This window comes from Cucurbita pepo, chromosome 4, assembly GCF_057944985.1.
Source record: "Cucurbita pepo subsp. pepo isolate OVF chromosome 4, ASM5794498v1, whole genome shotgun sequence".
NCBI lineage: Eukaryota > Viridiplantae > Streptophyta > Magnoliopsida > Cucurbitales > Cucurbitaceae > Cucurbita > Cucurbita pepo.
In genome coordinates, this window is record NC_141801.1 from 12,406,355 (window position 1) to 12,429,863 (window position 23,509).

At 35.9% G+C, this 23,509-nt stretch overlaps 4 protein-coding genes across 7 annotated transcripts; 3 read left to right on the forward strand and 1 right to left on the reverse strand.

Annotated features, from left to right (window-relative positions):
* The first annotated feature begins 1,550 nt into the window (after positions 1-1,550).
* On the forward strand, positions 1,551-3,118 carry LOC111792265 (ras-related protein RABA6a). Its single transcript, XM_023673625.2, has 2 exons — positions 1,551-1,842; positions 2,645-3,118. The coding sequence occupies exons 1-2, from the start codon at positions 1,625-1,627 to the stop codon at positions 3,081-3,083; spliced, it is 657 nt and encodes a 218-aa protein (XP_023529393.2). The 5' UTR covers positions 1,551-1,624; the 3' UTR covers positions 3,084-3,118.
* Positions 3,119-3,740: 622 nt separating this feature from the next.
* On the forward strand, positions 3,741-11,100 carry LOC111793342 (golgin candidate 2). Of its 2 annotated transcripts, none has more exons than XM_023675183.2 (10): positions 3,741-4,047; positions 4,344-5,450; positions 5,821-5,931; positions 6,081-6,140; positions 7,137-7,194; positions 7,534-7,586; positions 7,660-7,770; positions 7,853-7,978; positions 10,457-10,504; positions 10,595-11,100. In XM_023675183.2, the coding sequence occupies exons 1-10, from the start codon at positions 3,994-3,996 to the stop codon at positions 10,964-10,966; spliced, it is 2,100 nt and encodes a 699-aa protein (XP_023530951.2). In that variant the 5' UTR covers positions 3,741-3,993; the 3' UTR covers positions 10,967-11,100. The 2 variants fall into 2 exon arrangements, with proteins under 2 accessions (XP_023530951.2, XP_086979724.1); XM_087123598.1 differs by having other exon boundaries at positions 3,748-4,047; positions 7,681-7,770.
* A 1,989-nt stretch (positions 11,101-13,089) lies between these two features.
* On the forward strand, positions 13,090-18,382 carry LOC111793155 (mitogen-activated protein kinase 9). 3 transcript variants are annotated; one of them, XR_002814885.2, is made up of 12 exons: positions 13,090-13,794; positions 15,125-15,533; positions 15,615-15,742; positions 15,876-15,935; positions 16,263-16,412; positions 16,647-16,802; positions 16,883-17,020; positions 17,103-17,176; positions 17,265-17,366; positions 17,495-17,741; positions 17,868-18,083; positions 18,189-18,382. XR_002814885.2 is itself a non-coding variant. In XM_023674906.2 (11 exons), the coding sequence occupies exons 1-11, from the start codon at positions 13,363-13,365 to the stop codon at positions 17,940-17,942; spliced, it is 1,971 nt and encodes a 656-aa protein (XP_023530674.2). In that variant the 5' UTR covers positions 13,090-13,362; the 3' UTR covers positions 17,943-18,382. The 3 variants fall into 3 exon arrangements, 1 of the variants encoding a protein (XP_023530674.2); XR_002814886.2 differs by having other exon boundaries at positions 18,199-18,382; XM_023674906.2 differs by having other exon boundaries at positions 17,868-18,382.
* A 120-nt stretch (positions 18,383-18,502) lies between these two features.
* LOC111793154 (uncharacterized) lies at positions 18,503-22,504 on the reverse strand. Its single transcript, XM_023674904.2, has 2 exons — positions 20,943-22,504; positions 18,503-20,089 (listed from the first exon to the last, which is right to left on the reverse strand). The coding sequence occupies exons 1-2, from the start codon at positions 22,464-22,466 to the stop codon at positions 19,283-19,285; spliced, it is 2,331 nt and encodes a 776-aa protein (XP_023530672.2). The 5' UTR covers positions 22,467-22,504; the 3' UTR covers positions 18,503-19,282.
* Positions 22,505-23,509: the final 1,005 nt, after the last annotated feature.

Below are 23,509 nucleotides of genomic sequence, written 5' to 3' on the forward strand. Positions count from 1 at the left end.
TGAATAAAATGAGTTTATTGACCAAAAAATAAATAAAAAATAAAGAAAGAATTGTCAAAATCATGAAAAATGGTATTTACATAATGCCACTCAAGTGGCTCCAACAAGCATGGCAAAATGGTCTTATCCTATCACCCTATCCATTATCATATGTTCCTCCTATGCTTAAATTATTATGCCTTTCTTCAATAAATATACGTCATTAGTCGATGACTCGTACTCGTTTATATCGTTGGGGGCTGAAGAGAGACGACTTAAAGCACGAGAGGTTGAACGGAGATGAAACGAACTCGTACTCTACTCATACTCACTTTTCATCACTACGCTTATTGTCACGGTCATGCTTGTCTAAGACGTGTAGTCTATCACCCGTTCCCAACCCCTTTTTACTTGCTTTTATATTGATTAGGTTTTTACTATTCTTGTTATGTTAATACGGGGTATATGACCGTTTAAAATCATGTCAATTCTTCCTACCCGAGTTATACGATATCAAAGTTGTGATTGTTACAAATTATTTCAATGCATGTCCTCACTCACGTTTTCTAAACCATCTATCTCCAACGTGATTCGAGGCTTGATAACACGCCCAAACTGTCCGCAAAGGTTGACATTCACACGATTGATTTATTCACTGGGTTAAAACTAATTTTTACTGTCCTAATGCGGTAAGAGTGCGATAATAACATTTATAGCATAAATTTAGATATTTATACAAAATTATTTTTATAATTGGCCTATTAATATTTAACTAAATATTTTCTATTAAATGTGGCATCCTTGAATGGGCCTAAATGGTGGGCTTCCAAATGGTTGAGGCCCACGCTAAATTTATTTCTTTATTATATATTTTAAAAAAACATTTATAATTATTAATTCTCCCTTGAACAGTTATAATTATTATAACCATGTTCATGAGATTAAAAATATTAAATTACATTTTATTGTAATTCATTTTAAATAAAAATTACCCTAATTTAATTAAAGCGATATGATTAATAGGCAATGGAATCCAACGCTAAGCTATAATCACTTCCTAAACTGAGGGAATTAATTAGAAAAGTGATTAGATTAGTCATCATCAGCCACATTAGGTTAATCATTTTGTTAATCTCACCTGCCAGTCACGATACACAGAGCAACCCCCAATAAAAAATCCCCACGATTTAAATTTTTTTATAAAAAATAGTAAAGTTTGAAAATGAGATGACGAAGTTGACGGTGAGGAAATTTGGATTTGAGATAGAGGAAGCTATGGGTCACTTTCCTTGTTAATGACACCTAACATATATAATAAATAAATAAATATTTATATATATATATATATATATATATATAAGTAAAATAAATAAATAAATAAAAATCATGCATATCCATTATGTTGTTTCATCATCAATGTTTGTTCACATGAGACTATACTCAATGGAAACAACGCTAAATTTATTTTTATTCTATATTAATCATAAAAAATATATTTGGTACTTTTTTTAATAAAAATTTAATAATTAATCTAAATTAAAAAAAAAAAATTGTATTTGAATAAATGGAAGCAATATTTTGGAGTCCAAACACATCGGTAGAACTTTAAAAGAACACTTTCCTCTCTGTTTGTGCAGAGAGAGAAATGGCGGATTCATTCGACGAAGAGTGCGATTATCTGTTCAAGGCGGTTCTGACGGGCGATTCCGGCGTCGGAAAATCCAATCTCCTCTCCCGTTTCGCCAGAGCCGAGTTCCGATTGGATTCCAAACCTACCATCGGCGTCGAATTCGCTTACCGGAATATCAAGGTCGCCGATAAACTCATCAAAACCCAAATCTGGGACACCGCCGGCCAAGAAAGGTCACTCTTCTTCTTCCTCTCTTTTAACCTTCTCTTTTGATCGTATAGAAAATAAACACAAAAATTAGTATAAATTATTCTTAATTAAACTCTTAATTGTGCTTAAGAACATGATTATAATTAGATAAATTTATGTTGAATAATTATTAAGAGACAGTCACATTTTAAAAAATTTAAAAATATTAGGTCGAATTAAAAGGTGAGAAAAAATTGATCCTTTTGGTGGGACCCATAAACCTAAAAGAGAAATGAAACCTGTCGTTTAGCGATTGATTAAAGGCTAATATGTCTCCAAATAAAACAAGACATTCCAAACCTAGGGTTCATGGAAGGAATAGTGTCTTAAATTTAAATCTCCTAATTATGATTAATTACAACCTTAATCTAAGTTATTCACTAATCCATCTTTTGCTACCATATTTTATTCCCTCCATTTATGAGCCGATTTTCAGCATTAAATAAAAAAACTACCATTTCTAATTTTTCCATAAATTTAAGCCTATTACTTTATTGTCCAATAAGAATTTGACACGTAAAAACCAGAAGTAAAAAGGTGTTCGGTAAAAAGACATTAAAGGAAAATAATTAAAATTATTATTATCCGCGACAAAGGCGGTTTGTTCCGGAAGGCTACAAGTTTCTAAAGAGGTCAGAAAAAGTTATTTATTCTCTTAATATTTTAATATTGTTTTTTATTTTTTATTATTGTTTTATTTGTTACATTCAAATCTACGAATTTAATTTTATGTTAATATATAGTTTTAATACCATTTTAATCTAAATTTGATTAAGACGTGTATAGATTTAGGGCAATTACAAGCTCTTATTATCGAGGAGCATTGGGAGCATTGCTAGTATATGATATAACTCGAGCGGTGACATTTGAGAATGTGAAGAAGTGGCTACGAGAGCTAAGAGATTTTGGGAATTCGGATATGGTCATCGTTCTAGTTGGGAACAAAAGTGATTTGAGCCATTCTCGAGAAGTTGAAGAGGAAGAAGGACGACGTTTGGCAGAGTCTGAAGACTTGTTTTTCATGGAAACTTCTGCCATGGATAATGTGAACGTGGAAGAGGCATTTCTTGAAATGGTTCGTAGGATCCATGCGATTGCTTCCCAAAAAAGCTTAAATTTACCCAAACGAATTGAAAAGCTTGTTGCTTTTTCGAATGGAAAAGAGATCGTTAGTATTCATGAAGTGACTCCTACCAAACCCAATTCATATTGTTGTTATTTATGAAATTTTAATTTTAAATAGCAAGTTTACTTTATATTTTTATTTTTATATATATATTATACACGTTTTTCTAAATCAATTTATCTGTGTGAATATTGAAAAAAAAAAATCATAATTTGATCGTAGGTTCGTTCATCTCATTTAAAAAATTCGTTGATTTTAATTAATTTATGTCTGTAACGATTTCAAAATTCAAAACTAAAATTTAAAAACTATATATATACAAATAATTTTTAAAAATTGTGTTTTGTTTTTGAATTATCACAAAAAAAAAAAAAAAATTACCTTAGGAAGGAGAAATAAATTACGGTAAAAATTTAGGAGAAAATAAATAAAAATAAATCTAATAATTATTAAATGGGTAATTTTATTCGATACAAAATTAAAAATTTACTGAATATATTTTTTAAATTTATGAATAAGAAATTTGAGGATTAAACTTATAATTTAATTTTTTTTTATTACTATTATTATTATTTTGTAGCTTTACTTTTAACTAATTAAACTATCCCTCGCCAGCATACGAATAAGAATAACAGAGTAACCAAACAGTCCTAAAAGATTTAGAATTTTCTGGCGCAAATTCACGAGGTGCGTTGGTTACTTCCGTGACAGACCACTGATGGAGCTCCAAATTTTGCGACTTAAAAGCTGGGACCCGCGCGTGAACTTCAACGACAGTCCACGTGTTACCGTCCACGTAACCGACCTGTGACTGTAACCCTCTCGGCCTCCCCCTTCTCTTCCTCAATCGTCCATCTCCCTCCAATTCTCTGCAAGTGTGACCTCTCAATCGAAATTCACAACGAAGTTCCTTTGAAGGAAATAATTGTATGAATGTCAATCATAGTTGACTTGGTTTTTCCTCTGATTTCAATCCCTCACCGAGGAAGCTGAATCGTCGATTTGGATCATGGCTAATTGGATCTCCTCCAAGCTCAAAGCGGCTGAGAGCATTCTCCAGCAGGTGAGTTCGCCCCTTCCGTTTTTCCTTTTTTTTTTTTTTATTTTTTGTTTGTTCTTATTATGGTTTGATTTCTGAGAGTTTGGCTGGGAGGTTGTGTGGGAATTCGATTATCTTTTTCTTGCGCGTTATTTCGAAATTTGTAGATCCGAAATGAGGTGTGTGTTTTGGTTTTTCGAGAATCGAGCTGCGCATTATTGTATTGCCAGTGTAATTGGTCTGTTTGTGAATGTGTGTTTTGATTTGTTTCGTTTATTGAGGTTAGTTTTCTTTATTCTTGTGTGAAATGGACGATTTAGATCGATCAGCAAGCGGCGGAGTCGCTTAAGAAGGACGAAAGGCCTCCAGCTGTGGATAATTTGGAAGCCACTGGCAAAACTGGAGATATTTTGCCTTTGAAGGATCAGCTCAAGAAGAAGAACCAAGATGATAAAGATTATCATGGCAAATTTCGTAGTGACCTAAGTTTGAATGTAAGCAGAAACCAGGATAATGTGATTTCTGCCTCACCAAAATCCTCGCCATCGTCAAAACCATCCACACTTACGGACAGTGACTGGACCGAACTGCTCGGTACACCTAATCAACCTTCAACTTCGGCTGCAGCCCGCAGTAATGGTGCATCTTCGATTCGTGGTGCAAAGAGAGACGCTCGCAAACCAAGTAATGCAGGTTCAACTGTGTCGGTGATGGATTTCAAGAGAACTCAGAACAACGCTATAAGTAACAAGTCCGTTGGGGAAACCAAAAGATTAAATAGGAAGGCAAGTGATGTGGAAGAATCTAATGTTTCAGTTCCATTGAGGACTGATACAAGAGTTGATCTGAAGAGTGACCAAAATATTACGCATTCTGAAGGTCGAGAACTAGACAAAAAAGAGGCTGGAGACAATATTTTAGTTGAAGCAAAAAGTGTGGAGCAAAAAGAATTTGGTGGGAATTTTGATTCTAAGGGCTTTTCTTTGAAGGATTCCGTGCTAGCAATACGAAATGGTCATTCCTCAGAAACAATGCCGGATACAGGTCAGGCTGAAAGGATATCTGATACAAAAATCATTGTGAAAGCTGTGCAAAATCATCAAGGAAGTCGTGTTTCTGGAAAGCATAAATCAGATGAAGTTTCTCGTAGTTCTATATCTGATGATGTAAGAAAAGAATGGACAGGATCTTCAACTAGTGATGGGAGTTCTGGTTCAGATTCAGACTCAGGTTCAGCTTCTGATTCTGAAATTGAACGTGAGAGGGAAGAAATAAGGAGGAGGAGGCAGAAAATTCTGGCTGAGAAAGCAGCTGCCAAAGCCTTGGAGGCTATCAAAGAACAGGAAGACTTGGTTGCTAGACTGGAGGGTGAGAAGCAGAGCCTGGAAAAAATACTGGAGGATCGAGCAAGAAAGCAAGCAGAAGAGGTAAATTGTGTAGTTTCGAATTGTCAATTTTAGCATGAGTTTGATCATCAATTTTGTGTGTGATTCTGCTGATTGTGAATTTTGAAATTACAGTTCTATTATACCCAACAAAGAAAAAAAAAAAGAAAAAAAAAAAAAGAAACCAGGATGCTACGGAAGTGTTTTTCTTTTAAATAAAAATTGGCCTCTGGTTTCTTTGCCTACCTATTGCCATACAGGCAGTTAGTTGAAAAGGCTACCCATTTATGAGGCAGCTTTCTTGAGGCTTTTAATCTCTGTTAGATACATTTTTAATATTTTGTACTCTATACTGGCTTGTGGAATGCCGATTTTATTTTTTAATGCATATTCATATATTTTTAAAATTCAGGCTTCAGAGCTGCAGACATCTATGATGGAAACAATGGAGGCTGTTGAGCTTGAGAAGCAGAAGCACAATGAAACCCGTAGAGAAGCCCTGGCAATAATGGCCAAGCTTGAGGTAATCAACCCATAAGAGATGTCTATTTTCTAAGTTCATTTTGTCCATGTGGTTTTTCTAGGGCTTTTGGCAATAAAAATTTCACCTTTTTGAAGAATAATCGGAGAGCACTTTTTCTTATCATTACTAAAGTAATATCTGATTTGCAGACTGAAAATGCTGATCTTGCGAGAACCCTTGCTTCTGTACAATGGAATCTTGAGTTAGAGGTAGGATGAGGGTTGGTAGGGGCATATGGTTGCATTTATGTGTTGGAAGAAATGTTAAGTTTCATTTCCGTTAGGCCTTTTTGCCATGAATCTCATTTGAACTTCTCTAGCCTATCGTGTAACCCTTCAATTAAAATTGAGATATGTAGGCTCTCCTGATCTAACAGCCAAATCAAAGTATCCTACTTGCTGTATTTCTTATAATGATCTAGCGTATAAAATAGTTGATTACTATTCAACTAATTTATTTACCAATATACAGATAGATGAAAAAAGGCTACAATCCGTAACTTCCATATGTGAAGTATTAAAAGTCATTGTTAATGCATTTACAAGTCAATGGTGTTTGCCACTATTGAATCTTGATTGATTTTTGTGCCTTTGTACCCAGATTTGAGGTTACTTTGGTGATTTTTTAAAAAAAAATTAAAGAAGTACATTGTGCCAAGTGATCCAATTAAAATGTTTTAATAACATAGGTTTTGCTCTATCTATCTTTGAACCATTTATGGGCACTGCACTTGGACCACTAATGCACAAACTGGTACTGTTGTTAGTCACACAGTTACCGTTCCTGTAAGAGTAGCGTGGCAGGGATCACACTTCCCTTTTTGGCCTTTTCTCTATTTATCTTTGAACCATTTATGGGCACTGCACTTGGACCACTAATGCACAAACTGGTACTGTTGTTAGTCACACAGTTACCGTTCCTGTAAGAGTAGCGTGGCAGGGAACACACTTCCCTTTTTGGCCTTTTCTCATTCAAGACTAATGATGACTGCAAAACAACATTCTTATGATTTGTATGTCTAAATTCTACTACAGAAGAGTTGTTCTGCAATTTCATGTTTAATAGCCACGTCTACCTTTCTTGCTTGAACTTTGTAACATTTCTGTTAACTTATGGGCAAATGCAATATTTTTGCCTCTAGTTTACCTTTCAAATAATTAGCGGATGAGAACATTGAAGCTTTATGTTTCATCTTCTTGTATCAGGGTAATCGGGTTGCAGGACTTCGACAGCAGATTGAACTGAAAGAAACAACTCATGAAGGTACAACTTTTCTTCCTGACCAACTGGTTGGTCTTACTATTGATGTGAGAAAAAACTCTCTTCAGATTTTGTGAAGAAAGAGCTTGTTGCATGAATTATTAAGCCCTGAGAGATGAATGCTAATTTTGAGTCCTTGATGAGCCTTGACTGCAAATTGTTTCCAGCAAGTATCAGTCTTTTTGATGCCAACTCCACAGGGAAGTTGGCATGTGACTTGAGTATCCACATAGATGGTGGACATGTTTGTATCGAATTTTGATTATCATAGAAAATATTGGTATGGTCAATACTGTAAGTGTTTTATGTTAATAGTTCTTGAAAGACCTTTCTTTGTTGTAGAACTGAGGAGGAGGATTGCAAGCTCTCATCAAGCTGGAACATCGACAAAATCAGTAAGAATTTATTTACTTGTGAATGTACCAGTGGTCTTTGTAACATTTTCTTGTAATTTGCCTTTTCTGATAGCTTGTACTGCAAATGTTGCAGTTGCCTTTTAAAGGCATTGAATTTGAATTGGAGATTCTTGAGGCAGAGCACTCTCTCATCACTGATAAAGTCCTCCAACTGCAGGAGAAGGTATAAATGGGTATCTTGAGGCATTGGAAAGAAAATAGTTTTCTTATAATAATAATCTTATTGTCTTATTTGTGAATTACAGGGGGGAAAGTTGGAAGAAAACATAGAGTTGATGAGAAGAGAGATGGAGGAACCAACTGAAGTTGAAGTTGAACTCAAGAGAAGGCTTGGCCAGATGACTGACCATTTAATTCAGAAGCAAGCTCAGGTCTGTCTTCCAATGTTTCTCCATTTAAATTATAAATTCCAGTTTTCCAGTTATACGAATTGAGTTCCATGCTATCCCCATCTCTCTATAGTAGAAACTCTACATGGTATGAAAGATTTTTTAAAATATATTGACATCACCAACAAAAGATATGATAAGGAAACAGAAAATATGATAAGGAATCACTACAAGGGAAGTAAGATTCGGATTACTTTGTTGATCAAATATTTCAAGGCAAGAATATTTGTTTGAGATTCAAATCACTCTACAAGCAAGGTCGATCTTGTCAAGCTTGAACGAGTCTAAACATGCAACTTAAACTATATAAAATTGCAGAAAAACTTATCCCGAATGATAAGAAATCACCCCAAGGAAAAGTAAAATTCGGATACCTTGTTGATCAAATATCTCAAGGCAAGAACTTTTTGAGATTTGAATCACTCTACAAGCAAGATCGATCATGTCAAGCTTGAATGATTCTAAACATGCAGTCTAAACTATTGAATTTACAAAGAAACTTAACTATTGGCTAAAGGAAAGCACAAATGCTATTTTTAATACATTTTCCAAGTCTCTTTACAAAATCAACATACATGGTTTTATATAGCCTAAAAAATGAAAACCCTCTGTCCTTCCCAGAAACATTTCAAGAGTTGTAACTTTCGTACTTTATGACCATAATTAGCCACAATGTAAACGTAGCCTTAAAATAAATAAAAAGTCATAAAATACATTAATGAAATACAATAACTCTAGATTTTCTTCCCCCAAATGAAACTTGATTCTTCTCTAATGTGGCATGAATTACAACATCTTATGATAATTTGAACAACATTTTTTTCAATCTTCCTTGGTTGGTTTATATCAAGATATATACATACTTAACTTAACTTGGAGATCTAGATATCAAGAACACTGAACATACAATGAATGCTTTAGGTGGCATTAATTGAAAATGATCATAAAAGACAGCATCAGCCATTGCCCTTGATAAATTAAAGTTCAATTTTTTTTTTCTAAAAACATTGTTTTTATTTTCATGATACGATTAATTCTGCAACATTTCTTTTCATCATATTGCTATGTATGTTAGATGGGACAATTCTAAATGTTGCCATAAATGGTATGGAGCTATCTCCCTTTATTGCATGATATGGAGCTATCTCCCGCTCTTATTTTCACAAAATTGTTATTTCTGTTTGAAGTTTGGCCAGTCTAACTCCCCCATAGAATATTTTGAAAGGCATAAAAGTGATTTTGAAGCAACTCCAACCATTTTGAGCGTTTGATTAAGCTGATTAATATGATAACTGTTTTTTGTAAAAGCACAACAGAAAGTAATTATTTTAAAAGCTACATTAATTCGAGAGTACACTTATTAGTACCCTATTCTTCCTATTGGACTGAACTATCCCAACTGGTCCAAGATTCTTCAGCTGAACTGTATTTTTATTCCTTTCTGACTTGACTCCCCAAGATTCAGCAGTGTTTCATATGATGCAATCTTTATAGTTGCCAACATATCGGCTGTGTAGTAGGAAGCGCTAACTACGTCCACAGTCAGTTCTAAATAGATAGGGAATGGAAATGAGTTTTGAAGTGATTCTGTCCTTGCTTGAAAAGATTATATAACATTTAGATTGTTGGCATGGAGTTACAATATGTACTTCATATCTGCTAATTTGTGTGACAACTCACGTTACACACTACCTTTGTAAATAATTGAACTTGTTGGAGCGGAGAACTTGGCTTTAAAAACCTAAGAAAAGGAGGCTTTTGGCACCGCTATGTAGAGTGACGGGATAGTTGTGTAGTCCTAACTATTGAGGTTTACCGCAAAGGTAGAAAGTTGAATGTAATGCCTAACAGTAAGAAACTAAGCCACTAGTCACTAGGACTCGGTAACAATTCCTTGCAAAAGTCAAAGCACATGAGAGAAAAACGTGTACAATTTTATTTCCTGGCAGTTTCTCCTTCCTAAACCTAAAAGAAATTGGGGTACAATGACTGATGACTCTGCTTTCTGATAATCTGTTGTCCTCGTATACCCATCAAAGCTTATAATTTTTCTCCTCTACATTAAATTTGTTGACTCAGCCATGTTTTGCATCTCCATGGAAAAAGATAGAGATTTTAGTCAGATATATAGAATGATCAATTAATTAATGTCTGATCTCACATTATGGAAACATCTGCAGAATATTGCATATTGTAATGAAGCGACTCTCATCATAATGTTGGTCTATTCTTTAATATTCGTTAGAGGTTTCTTAATAAGACTCTACTATGCTGTTTGTTGGCAGCTTAAGAATGACTGCTAATCCTTATTTGTAGAGATCACATGTATATTCGTTGATCATTAGAGGTCTCTTGCATTCTTCTTCTCATCTATTGTCCTACATCAAAACCCTGTCATTCTAAACAGGAAGAGGTCCCATGTGTTAAGAACTCACTGTTGGAATTTGATTTTTGAATTAGGTGGAGGCACTGTCTTCAGAGAAAGCAACCCTTCTCTTCAGAATTGAGGTACTTTGGCATTCTAAAGCCATTCTAACATCGGCTAAGAAACATTAGTTAACTTAAACATGTAGTCAATATCCTTTTTGCGCCTTGCAGGCTGTGATGAGGCAGCTAGAAGAAAACAAATTCATGGTGAATACAAACAACATTTCGAGCACCTCATCGAGGGACTTGGAGTCCGGAAAATGGGAACTTTCAGGTTCAAAACTGAGACCAATGTTAGAGGACAAGATCCACTCGGGCAAGAAACACCTAGGATCCTTGATTCAGCAGCTGGATGCAATATATGTAGCGGGCATGGTGTTTATAAGGAGAAATCCGGCAGCTAAATTATGGTCAGTAGTTTACCTTGTGTGCCTTCACTTATGGGTACTTTATATTCTCATGTCGCGTTCTCAAGTAGACACAGAGACACTGTCTGGTGCTGTCATTTCTTTGGACAACATCAATGCCTCTTTACACATGTGATTTTTCTTTTTAAAAATCTAATATCTTGATACCACAAACATATTGAAGCCTCTCTTTCATAAGATATACTATTGATATACATCTTGTATTTGTTTCCAACTCCTACTTGATTCTCTTGAATCGGTTGATGTTAAGTGATTTAGCAATTTGGTAGGATTTTAGTGGGATTTTAAGTTTTTTGAGGTCTTAGCATTTGCTGTTTCGGTATTCTTCTTGTTCTTCCTTGTGGCTGATAAGGAACTGTGTTTTGATTGAGAAAATTGAAAGAATACCATATAGGAGCATACTCATAATAATAAAAAGGCCTAGTGATTGAAGGAAGCACAAAAGGAGAATCAATGAACTTTGCCACTTTCCAAACCTCCTCATTTGATCTCCTCCCCGTCTCACTGAAGTTCTATTGTCCGTTTCCGACCCAAACCCTCACAAAATAGCAAAAAAGCTAGCCTGCCAAGAAACTTTGTTCTTCCACCTAGGAGGAGATGATTCAAGAGCACCTCTTCTAGCAATGATCTACCATCTCTATCTCGAGCTCCACACACACTAAGCGAGGCCCTCTAGCGCCTCAAAAGGTCTTGAGCAAATTGGTAGTCTCACCTTAAATGATTAAGGTTCTTATGAGATCCCACGTTGGTTGAAGAGGGGAACTAAGCATTCCTTGCAATGGTGTGGAAACCTCTTCTTAGTAAACGTGTTTTAAAACTGTGAGACTGATGACGATATTTAACGGGCTAAAGCGGACAATATCTACTAGTAGTGGCCTTGGGCTGTTATAGCTCTCCTCATGTTTCTTGCAGAAAGTGCAACATTGCAAAGTTATAAAGTAAAAACTTTAACTATAACGGTCTTAAAGTAGTCTTTACTCTTTTTTTTTTTCATTTCTATTTCTCTGTTTACTCAAGCTCGTCTTTCTTTAATCTTATTTTAGTTTTGTTTTTGTTAATGTAATTAATTTGTTAATGTAATTAAATAGAAAATGAGTGATTATGACCCATTAAGTGTGGGGCATGTGAATTGTGATGTTTACTCTAATTAATAAATTAGATTAGAAGAGGTGGGAAGGAGGTTGTATGTACAGACAGAGTATTTATAATGAGGCATGTCATATCATGTTCATTAGATATTTAATATTTTTTATAATTAAAATATTATGTTAAAAAGTCTTACAACCTCCTCCTCTCATTATCTAATCGATCAATTCATCATTTTTATACAATTCTTCGTACCATTACAAATTAACCAAGGTGTTAGTAATTATGCTTATTATTTTAAAAATAAGTAATATTAAAATATAACTAGCTCGATTTATTTATTTATTTTTAATCAAAGAGTTTCTTTTTATCCGAGACGAAAAGTGTTTAATTGAATAAATTACATCTTGCGTGTGGTATTAAAAAAATGTCAAATGTGAACTATAAAAACCTTAAAATACGAACTCTTCAACTTACAAACTATTGAACTGAATTGTATCAAATTAATTTTACGTTTTAGTTTGGTTTTTACTACTAACTTGACCGTAACTCAATTGGTTAAGACATTATATTATTAAGTCAGTTAAATCAAAAGTCAAAAATTTAAATATTCTGTCTAAGTTGATTAACTAAATAATAACAAGCAAGATACTTATTAAACATTTATTCTAAAATAATAATTATTTTTCATTATTGGAGATATTTTTTAATATTTTAATTAAAAAATTTCTCCAATAATTTCTAATTTTTTATGGTTTAAGAATGAATTTTACTTAAAAAAAAAAAAAAAAAAAAAAAAACCATTTACAAATATAGATTATAATATTACAAATATGAGCTTACGGTTGGAACTTTCAACTTATAAAGAATTTTTCGTGACTTAGCGGGTTAAATTATATTCGAGTTAACAAAAAAAAAAAAAAGAGTTAAAATATTTCAATCCGATCTATTTTGTCTCTTATTGTTAATTTGTTAAGTTTCAATGCAAATAGTCACGTGACAATAAAACATACAAGATATTTGATACGAGAATTGTGAGTGGTAATATGAAGTATTTGTAAGGGTTAAAAGGGAGAATTTGAATTTCAGAATTGAGAAGAATAAAATTAAAAAAAAAAAAAAAGATATTCCTCACAAAATGAGGAAAAAGAATTGAGAAAAGAGTATGGATTAAGAGTGGAGATGGAGAAGATGCACAAAGATTTGGCCACAGCCATCATGATTGAATGAAGGCAAAGAAGCAAAGGAATCGGATGAATTTTTAGAAATGGAAATGGAAATTGCATAGATGGCAGAGCCAGCGAGATCTTAGAGAGATCAAGCATTTTTGTAGCGTGGAGCGTGGCGTTGCAATGCTGGAGCTTCAATCGAGTGGCTGTAATTTCAATCAAACCCGGTTTCTTTGATCCTTTTCTCCTTCTTTTTATGGGGAGTGGAACTCTCGTAGATGGTGTTCGTCGCTGGTTTCAACGTCGCATTACTTCCTCTTCCTCCTCCTCCTCCTCCTCTTCTTCTTCTTCTAATTTAGGACGTAATTCTGATTCTGATTCTAATCTCAATTACCCATATAATAATAAGCTCGATTATGTGGATAATGGCGAAAATGGTAACCAATTGTTGAGTAGCGATTTACGCGCCCAATCGACCATTCTTCCCCCCAAACGCAAACGTTTACGGAAGCAACCCCATCCCGGAGGAGAAGGCATTCTTGAGCGATTATCTGAGGAGGAGGACGATGATGTCGACGACCTTGATTACTCTGCCTTGAAGCTCATCAAAGTTCCTAAGCGGACCAATCATTTCAGAGCTCCTCCTCCTCCTCCTCCTCTTCCCGCTATAATGGATTCCCACAAGAAGGTATTTCGTGCTGCTTCTTTTTTCTCGATCTGGAGATCTGTGTTTGCCTTGATTCTTCTCTCTCTGTCTTTGTTTCTATGTTTCTATATGAAATTTGCTTCAGATTATGAATGGATTTGATTTTCCCCGTTCTTTTTCTTGTTTGATCTTTATGTTTTGTTGGTATGTTCATTTCCTTATCGGGGATTCCTGAGATTTGTTTTACATGCCGGAAAGATTGAGCAATGAGAAATAATTGTTGTTTGAAGCGTTGTCTTCCGGCAAACTGTCCTTTCGTTTCTTTTTCTTGACGTAGGGTTTTGTTTGTTGAAATCGTGGCTTTCCTGTCCTATTCCATCGCCTTGATTGGCTGCAGGGCAACAGTTGACATTGTGGAACTGTTGAATTTAAGAAGGCGATTCTTCAGCATTTGAAAAATTAGGAACCTTGTCCAACAAAACAAGTGCCCCACCTTTCGCCATTGAAACTTTCTTCTTGCAAGAAACAAGAAATGGTTTGTGGTGTTTAAAATCTGAACTGCGTTCTTGGAATTATTTGAAGTCCCCATCACTGTTGTCTTGTATTTTGCTATGTTTTCAACTGAGCTGTGCTTGCTTCTTGTATCCTTCTGCTGTCTTTCCATATTTTAAGGGATAAGCCCTTTGACTCGTTTGAGTCCCACACTCCCTTGCCCATGTTTTCTTTCTCAATCAATATTTTTCTAAAGATCTTTGTTTCATCTTAGAAAAGCAATTTCTTATAATTTTGGTGTTAGGAAATGGACTTCTTCTCCTCCCTTGTATGCATTCAAATCAAATATGTGACCAACTTTTGTATGTTAGACTGGTGAGTTATTAGTTGTAGGATTTTGTTGAGTTGACTTGGAAGTTTTCATGTTTTAACTTTAGGAGTATTCAGCCTTAAAATGTGTTTTTTAAGTCATTCATGGTGAAGAATATATTGAAATTGTGGCTTCAACTAAGGGATTCTTGATCCTTATATAAATGTAATAGCCCAAACCCACCGCTAACAAATATTGTCCTTTTTGGGCTTTCCCTTTCGGGCTTCTCTTCATGGTTTTTAAAACGCCTCTACTAGGGAGAGGTTTCCACACCCTTATAAATAATGTTTCATTGTCTTCCCTAACCGATGTCGGATCTCACACTAACGAACTGTGGAGTTGTTATTATATTTGGGACCTTGGGAAATTGTGAGACTTGGAGCATCTTTATCCGAGTTCTTTCTCTAACATTTTAGCATTTCATATGTGAAGCAATAAGTTTCGTATAAAATCTTTTTGACTTTGTGCTATATTTGCTTTGCCTATAACACGTTTTGAATGTTGTTATAGGGTGGATTGGAAACAGAATTTTTCACAGAGTATGGAGAAGCCAGCAGATATCAGGTTCAAGAAATAATTGGTAAAGGAAGCTACGGGGTTGTCGGTTCTGCCATTGATACACATACTGATGAGAAGGTCGCAATCAAGAAAATTAATGATGTTTTTGAGCACGTTTCTGATGCCACAAGAATATTAAGAGAAATTAAACTCCTACGGCTGCTTCGACATCCAGATATCGTAGAAATAAAGCACATTATGCTTCCTCCTTCACGGAGAGAATTCAGAGATATTTATGTTGTTTTTGAATTGATGGAATCTGACCTCCACCAAGTAATCAAGGCCAACGATGATCTCACTCCTGAGCACCATCAATTTTTCTTGTACCAGCTTCTTCGTGGTCTGAAATATATACATACAGGTAGCTGGTCTCCCAGTATTTGCTATGAACTTCTTTGTTGTTTTTCCAATTAACTGATAACTTTTCCTTTTCTTTTCCCAGCAAATGTATTTCATCGTGATTTAAAGCCCAAAAACATTTTAGCTAATGCCGACTGCAAACTGAAAATATGTGATTTTGGACTCGCTCGTGTGTCGTTTAATGATGCTCCATCTGCTATTTTCTGGACTGTAAGATTGATGGAGGGATCTCTTTCATTTTTTTTTTCCTTTAATTTTTTTTTTCTTGTTATTTTCCATTTCCTTGGTCTTCCAAGAGTCAGGCTTGCCATATTTTTGCTGATTAATCTTCTTCTTTCTAAAGGACTATGTTGCGACCCGGTGGTATCGTGCTCCTGAACTTTGTGGCTCTTTTTTCTCGAAAGTAAGTTGTTTTGCTCTCTGATTACTCTATATTTGGGGTTGAGCAGGTTGGGTGATATGACCATCTGATGTTCTTAAACTCAGAATTGACCGTGATGCATGAACAATTCTCTTCACTCTAAACAGCTACTGACTTTTATGGTCCTCTTGGGTGTGCGTGTTTTGTTGGAATGGAGAGGGGTATCTGTTTTCTGAGGATTGTTGGACGAAATATTTGGTCGTTGCCTAATATTGTCCCTTGGTTAATTTGGATAGGCTATTGGGATTTAACTGGTATAGCTATTTGGTGCATAAGCAAAGCCATAACAAGTTTTATGGTCTTTTTCAGTACACTCCTGCAATTGATATTTGGAGCATTGGATGCATATTTGCGGAAATGCTCACTGGAAAGCCACTGTTTCCTGGGAAAAATGTGGTGCACCAATTGGATCTGATGACTGATGTGCTTGGCACGCCTTCGGCTGAGTCCATTGCTAGGGTATGCTATAAGATCTCAATGTTCTCATATTTTCATTTTCTGCCTTCTTTGTTTTTTAAGGTTTTGTAATTTTTCAACTTTCTATCTTGAATTTAGTTCTGAAAACCATGAACTGTAATGATAAAAGTAACAGCTCAGAAGTTCACCAAACATTAGAGAACATGAAGAATTGATCTCTTTTTGAGAATGCGGTTTAGAATGTTATTCATAGAAGCATTTCCATTATATTTACAGATTCGAAATGAAAAGGCAAGAAGATACCTTAGTAACATGAGGAGAAAGCAGCCTGTTCCTCTCACACAAAAGTTCCCCAATGCCGATCCCTTGGCTCTCTGCTTGCTTCAACGCCTGCTTGCATTTGATCCCAAAGACCGTCCTACAGCTGAAGAGGTTAGTGAAGTTAAGATTACCAGGTCTATTCTTCATATAAAGTGACTCATTTTTTATAACGTTTTCGATGATGTATCCAGGCATTAGCGGATCCTTACTTTCATGGTTTGGCGAACGTGGATCGCGAACCATCAACTCAACCGATTTCAAAACTTGAATTTGAATTTGAGAGAAGAAAGTTGACAAAAGATGATGTTAGAGAATTAATTTATCGAGAGGTGTGCACTCAATTCTAAATGCTCGATGCTTCAACCAGTTATCGCGTTAACTTCATTTTTCTTTTTTGTTTGACGTAAACAGATCTTGGAGTATCATCCTCAGATGCTGCAAGAATATCTCCGCAGTGGAGAACAAACTAGTTTCATGTACCCAAGGTGAAAATCCATTTTCATGGGAATTAGTTGTAATACGTGTGAAGACTTATCATTCTTTAACGACCCTTTTTTCCCTTCGCATATTCAGTGGTGTCGATCGTTTCAAACGCCAGTTTGCGCATCTGGAGGAACATTATGGTAAGGGTGAAAGAAGTTCTCCACTTCAAAGACAGCATGCTTCATTGCCCAGGTAAGATTAAACATATTTATCTTCTTCTTTTGAAAACAAAACCTCACATCTCTTAATAGGTATGGATGTATCCATGCTACTATCTTTTTGGTCCTGTTATGATTGTGTCATGTGTTACATTTTTACAGGGAAAGGGTTTGTGCACCCAAAGATGAGGCTGCACAGCACGAGGATTTAGAAGGAAGAAATGGTGTATATGTTGCTTCAACTCTTCAGAGTCCCCCAAGGTCGCAGCAAGGTGATGGTTCGGAAAATGCAAACAGTAACGAACAAAATGGACAAAGCAAGCCAAATTACAGTGCTCGTAGCTTGTTGAAGAGTGCCAGCATCAGTGCCTCTAAATGTATAGGTGTCAAACCAAAAAAGGAACTAGAGGTATAATAGACTTTGTTCTGTGTTGTGTTCTTTATGATTTTGTTTCATCAGTTGTGAGGGACTCTCTCTTAGAAGAAAAGGGAGAAAGCATTACAAATTTTGATGCGTGTTTTCATTGATTGGCAGGAGGAACCGATTACGGAGGTTAACGACGAGGCAGTTGACGGGTTGTCTCAGAAGGTTTCGGCCTTGCATACTTGATATTTCATACCCCTTGTATTTTCCTTGAGAGAATGACAGAGAGGGCGGCGGGGCTGCTCGTTTTGTGTATTTTTTCCCAAAGATTATGTTGGCTATACATCTACATTAGGCAAAGTGTAGCGAAGTCTCTTAAAAAATCAGGTATATGCTAAGATTAGGTTTCATGCCTAACTTACTGTGTAATTTTTTGCACTACGAACAGAAAAAAATGGTTCCATGTAGTTTTGATTTATTTGTATTTTGAAGGGCCTTTCAGGTTGCTTGCTACCCCTTGTAGCATGAATACCACGATGGAGAACAAACTAGCATATTGGATTTATGTATCTATCACAAATCCTTGTTTGGCTCTTGCCTTTATTTCTCGGGCTTGTAAACTCTGATGAAAATGAATATTGTATCTTCATTCATAAGTTTGATTGACAGAAATCTTACTTTTTTTCTTTTTTTTCTTAAGAAAAAGAAAACATAAGCTTTGTAATCACTCGATCATTGAAACTTCACCAAAGTATTCATCTTTAATCAGTCATTCATTGATGAACATCAAATCAACGCCAAAAGAATTGTAGAAATGAGATCAATAAATGATGCAGTTAGACAATCCTTAATGAACATCAAATTAACTTACAGATGACTTGGCACGCCAAAGATAACGCCAAAAGCATTACTAATTCCAAGTAATGTGCAACCCCATCCCCTTCTCAAAACAAATTCTGAGTTCTGCTAACGAGATAAGGTTGAGCAGTGTAGGTGCAAGGTAGTTCCCTAACATAATTGCTGAAGAAATTCACAACCTCCCAGTAAAACTAGTCTTTTTTAGTTTATCTAGTCGTTGTGCTAATGACGCTGGTTGAGGTGTAAGGTGCCACAGTCATGTTTGTCCTTAGAGTACGCACCCAAGTCACCCAAGTCGTGGAGTACGCAGCAAAGAACACAATCTCCAATATCCTAATTACTGCACAATCTAGTAGAAGTTGTATCTTCCGATAGCAGCAGGACCAGTATCATAATGTGATACCATTACAGCAGTTGTCCTTTTCTCCGTAATATGCACTAACCTTCTTCTCCAGTAATTTTAACTCCAACTATATGGTTTTTTCACACTAATATTTCTGAAAATGATCTCATGAGACTGCATTCGATATCAATGACAAGTATCAATATTTCTTTGTGGCACAAGTATTTACGACATGCAATAATCTCATCCTGAGGTATCTTCAAAAAAAACTCTGATCCAAGTTCATCTAACTCTTGAAGCCCTTCAGTTTAATCATTTGCTAATCTTCAATTCTTACTTATCTAGTTGAATAACCATATTGGCAAAAAGGATTTGCTAAGAAATTTCACCAATAATCTCCACAAGAACATGTACCTTCACTGAAGTGGTGAAAGCGATTAGAATCCCTCAAGATTATCCGTCTTTTAGCAATCTTGGATATGTGTTTAATGGCATTGTGACAATCTTCACAAACCCGCAAGTTTTTAATCACTCGGATTGGTCTCCCAGGTGGTATAGACAGAATACCAAATGCAACAGCTAATTTTTCACTATGATACTTGAGCATGTTTTCCTTCTCCTCCTCTTCCACATCATGTAACACCAATTTAGTAGAAGAAACATACCCGTCTTTCTTCAATTCTAGATCCAATTCTTCCAAATAAGCATATATCCTATCTGTTTCCGGGTGTGAACAATCTCCAACACTGAATATATGAATCTTGCTTTGTACTTCAACCCAACTATATCCAGGCACTTTCTTCACTCCTTTGTCTCTCATTTTCATTCGCATCTCCCTAACCTCACTCCATCTCCCTGAAGCTGCATATAAATTTGAGAGAAGAACATACATTCCTGAATTATCAGGCTCCATCTTAAAAATTATTTCAGCAGCCTTCTCCCCTAATTCTGTGTTGCCATAAATTCGGCTTGCACCGAGTAAAGCACCCCAAGTTGCTGCATCTGGGCTGAAGGGCATGTTCTTCATTAAATTCAGAGCCTCATCCAGCCGACCCGCACGACCAAGTAGATCGATCATGCACGTGTAGTGTTTTGAATTTGCTGTTATACCATAGTTCTGATGCATTGAATTAAAATATTCCATGCCTTTATCTACTAAGCCAGTATGGCTGCAAGCAGACAATACACCAACCTAAAATGTTCCACAGAATAGGTAGAAATTAGATAAATTTCAGAAAGTTAGAAATATGAGAACAAAAAGAACTTCTAATGTGTTGGGAGGGAGTCTCACGTTGGCTAATTTAGAGAATGATCATGGGTTTATAAGTAAGGAAAGCAAAGCCATGAGATATTATGCAAAAAGTGGACAATACCATATCATTGTAGAGAGTCGTGATTCCTAACATGGTATTAAAGTCATGCCTTTAACTTAGTCATGTTAATAGAATCCTCAAATGTCGAACAAAGAAGTTCTGAGCCTCGAAGGTGTAGTCAAAAGTGACTCAAATGTCGAACAAAGGGTGTACTCGACTCCAAAACCTCGATTAAGGGGAGGTTGTTCAAGGCTCCATAGGCCTCGGGGGAGACTCTATAGTGTACTTTGTTCGAGGGGAGGATTGTTGGGAGAGAGTCCCACATTGGCTAATTTAGAGAATGATCATGGGTTTATAAGTAAGAAATATATCTCCATTGATATGAAGAGGCCTTTTGGGGAAGCCCAAAGCAAAGCCATGAGATGTTATGCTCAAAGTGGACAATATCATATCATCTCAAATGTAATGTTAATAGGTTGCTGCACTTAGACCTGACTTAGTTTCCGCCTTTAGCTTTCAAAGTCAAATTTTATCAGTAATCACAACCTTTCAAGAGCCTCTAAAAAATTCCTAACCTAAATTGCTACGTGCATGCCTATTATGTTCCTTTTTAGTTCCTAGTTTCTTTTTTCATACCCAGAAATAAATTAATAAATTCATGCAAGTGTGGCTCTAATTCATACAACATGAAGATCAAATTACACTTATAGAAGTTTTAGAGAACTTCCATACCAGCGTGACTTCATCAGGCTTGATTGTCATCTTCATTGACTCAAAAACAGCTAAAGCCTCTTTACCAAATCCATGCCTAGCATAACCTACAATCAGTGTGTTCCAGGAAACGATATCCTTATCTGTTATATCTTCGAAAATATCAAGTGCCTCTTCTATACTTCCACATTTGCAATACATGGCTAAAAGAGCATTTCCCACATAATACCCAGTTTGGAATCCTGCCTTAATTAGCCGTCCATGAAGCTGTTTCCCTAACTCGAAAGCCGCAATCTCTGCACACGAGCTCAATGCACATGTCAACGCAGATCTATTTAACCTTTCTCCATTTCTTTTCATCATAATAAAGAGCTGCAAGGCCTCTTCACTCTGGCTGCTTTGGGCATAGCCGGCGATCATAGCTGCCCATGATATACAGTCACGTTGAGGCATCTCATCAAACAGAATCCTGGCTTGATCAATATTGCCACTCTGAGCATACCCAGTTACCATAGTATTCCAAGAACTAATGTTCCGTGAAGGCATTTGATCAAACAATTCCCTTGCCTTGTCTATTTGCTGGTTCTGCACATACCCTGCAATCATCGCATTCCATGAAACTTCATTCTTTTCAGGCATTTCTTCAAAAATTCTCTTTGCTTCATCCAACATTCCGTTCTGCACATAACCAGATACCATGGCCGTCCAAGCAAACACATCTTTAATTGGTAGCTCTTCAAATAATCTCCCAGCTTCTGACAGCAGCCTATTCTGAGCATAACCTGTAATCATTATGTTCCAAGATATATTATCTCTAACTGGCATACGGTCAAAAAGAATCCTCGCATCATCAAGCCTCTTTTTCCTCACATACCCACCCATCAAACAATTCCAAGAAACAATCTCCCAATCCATTTTGGAATCAAACAACCTTCTAGCTTCCTCAATCCTCCCATTCTGAATATACGCCGCCAGCAACCCATTCCATGAAATCTCATTCTTATCCGACATTTCATCAAATAATTTCCTAGCCTCCTCCACATACCCATTCTGAGCATACCCAGACAACATAGCATTCCAAGAAACAACATCCTTCTCAGGCATCTGACGAAACAAAGTCCGAGCCGCACTAAGATTACCATTCTTCACATACCCACTAAGCATCACATTCCAAGATATCAAATCTCTGTGGGGCATTTTCTCAAACACCTGCCGTGCACGATCGAACTTGTTGTTACTCAAATAACCCGATATCATTGCGTTGTAGGTGACAGTACTCCGACGGGGCATGCCATTGAAAACGCCTAAAGCGGACTCGCATTGACCACTGCGCATGTAGGCGGTGATTTTCCTGTTCCATTTTACTATATCGGAGTCGGTAATTCCGGGGTTGGTGTTTTTGGATTCGCGTTTTTGGGTCAATGTTTTCTTCGAAGGAGAAGGATTTGAACAGGCTTGAATCTCGTTGATGATGGATTCAGTTTGAATCAATCGGTAAGAGCTGCCGCGAAGCAGGCTGAAACGACAATTCCCGCGCGCTTGCATTAGCTCGACGGCTGATTACGCTTCTAATGATTTAGTTCAACATTTTCGACTGTAATATAACGTTAGGTGAATTTACGTAAACGCCCCCTTTCTATTTGTTTCATTATTATTGATCAAAATATTTTCTTTAATTAATATAAATCAAATTTTTGCAATTTAAATTTTCATACTACTAAAATATAAAATTTTTATAGTCAAATTAGTCAATGAGATAGGAATCGTGCTGTGCACTCGCTCTAATCCAACGAACAAATCATTTTTTTTTTTTTTTTTTTGCAGACGATTTAAATGTATAGTTGAATTTTTAACCACAATTTAATAGAAAATGTTGTAAAAAAACGTGGGTTTGGAAAATCATTGAAAATCAATTGCATTGAAAATACGTAGGCAAGAACGATTACAATATTTTGGTTGATGACTATTTGATCCTCCCATAGTACATTTTGAAGTGATTCATCTCTAGGTAGAATAGACATGATTTTGCTGAACGATCATACAAAAAAAAATGTAATAAGAAAGTAACACAACATAAAAGCAAGTAAAAGGGTTTGGCATGATATGGACATGTGGCTAAAGACAACACATTTTTAAGCATGACCATAACATCTAACACCAAAGCAAAGCTAGCCTATTTAACAAGCGTGTAAGTGGAGAGAATTCCATTGTTAAAACAAACTATACAAAAAATTTTAAAAATGAGATTTTTTCTAGACTAATTTTTGTATGAGCAACTAATGAACTCAACTAAGCTACAAGTTAGAGACCATCGAGATATATAGGTATGACACATATTGCTACAAGACGAAATTCAGGTATAACGTCGTCGGTTCCAACCTAGGAGAGACAAGGATTCTTGACTAAATCTCAAACACATTAAATATATCTATCGTGCTGACCTTATCTTTTCCGTATCAATTTAGATTTTCAAAGAACAAGCAATATGGTTATGGTTGTAGATTAGAAAATGAATATATTCGGAGGTAAGACAATTAACATGAAGAACAAAGTCTGTTGGGAGGTAGGCAGTGAAAACCAAAACATAC

Bases quoted from the DNA above. Each gene is read 5' to 3' on its own strand.
- LOC111793155 (XM_023674906.2), top strand. From the start codon at position 13,363: ATGGGGAGTGGAACTCTCGTAGATGGTGTTCGTCGCTGGTTTCAACGT. The intron at 16,413-16,646 runs GTATGCTATAAG...TTATATTTACAG, and splicing joins CGGCTGAGTCCATTGCTAGG to ATTCGAAATGAAAAGGCAAG. The intron at 17,021-17,102 runs GTGTGCACTCAA...TGACGTAAACAG, and splicing joins GAGAATTAATTTATCGAGAG to ATCTTGGAGTATCATCCTCA.
- LOC111793342 (XM_023675183.2), top strand. From the start codon at position 3,994: ATGGCTAATTGGATCTCCTCCAAGCTCAAAGCGGCTGAGAGCATTCTC. The intron at 5,932-6,080 runs GTAATCAACCCA...TCTGATTTGCAG, and splicing joins CAATAATGGCCAAGCTTGAG to ACTGAAAATGCTGATCTTGC. The intron at 7,195-7,533 runs GTACAACTTTTC...TCTTTGTTGTAG, and splicing joins GAAAGAAACAACTCATGAAG to AACTGAGGAGGAGGATTGCA.
- LOC111792265 (XM_023673625.2), top strand. From the start codon at position 1,625: ATGGCGGATTCATTCGACGAAGAGTGCGATTATCTGTTCAAGGCGGTT. The intron at 1,843-2,644 runs GTCACTCTTCTT...AGACGTGTATAG, and splicing joins GACACCGCCGGCCAAGAAAG to ATTTAGGGCAATTACAAGCT.
- LOC111793154 (XM_023674904.2), bottom strand. From the start codon at position 22,466: ATGCAAGCGCGCGGGAATTGTCGTTTCAGCCTGCTTCGCGGCAGCTCT. The intron at 20,090-20,942 runs GTATGGAAGTTC...GGAACATTTTAG, and splicing joins AGCCTGATGAAGTCACGCTG to GTTGGTGTATTGTCTGCTTG.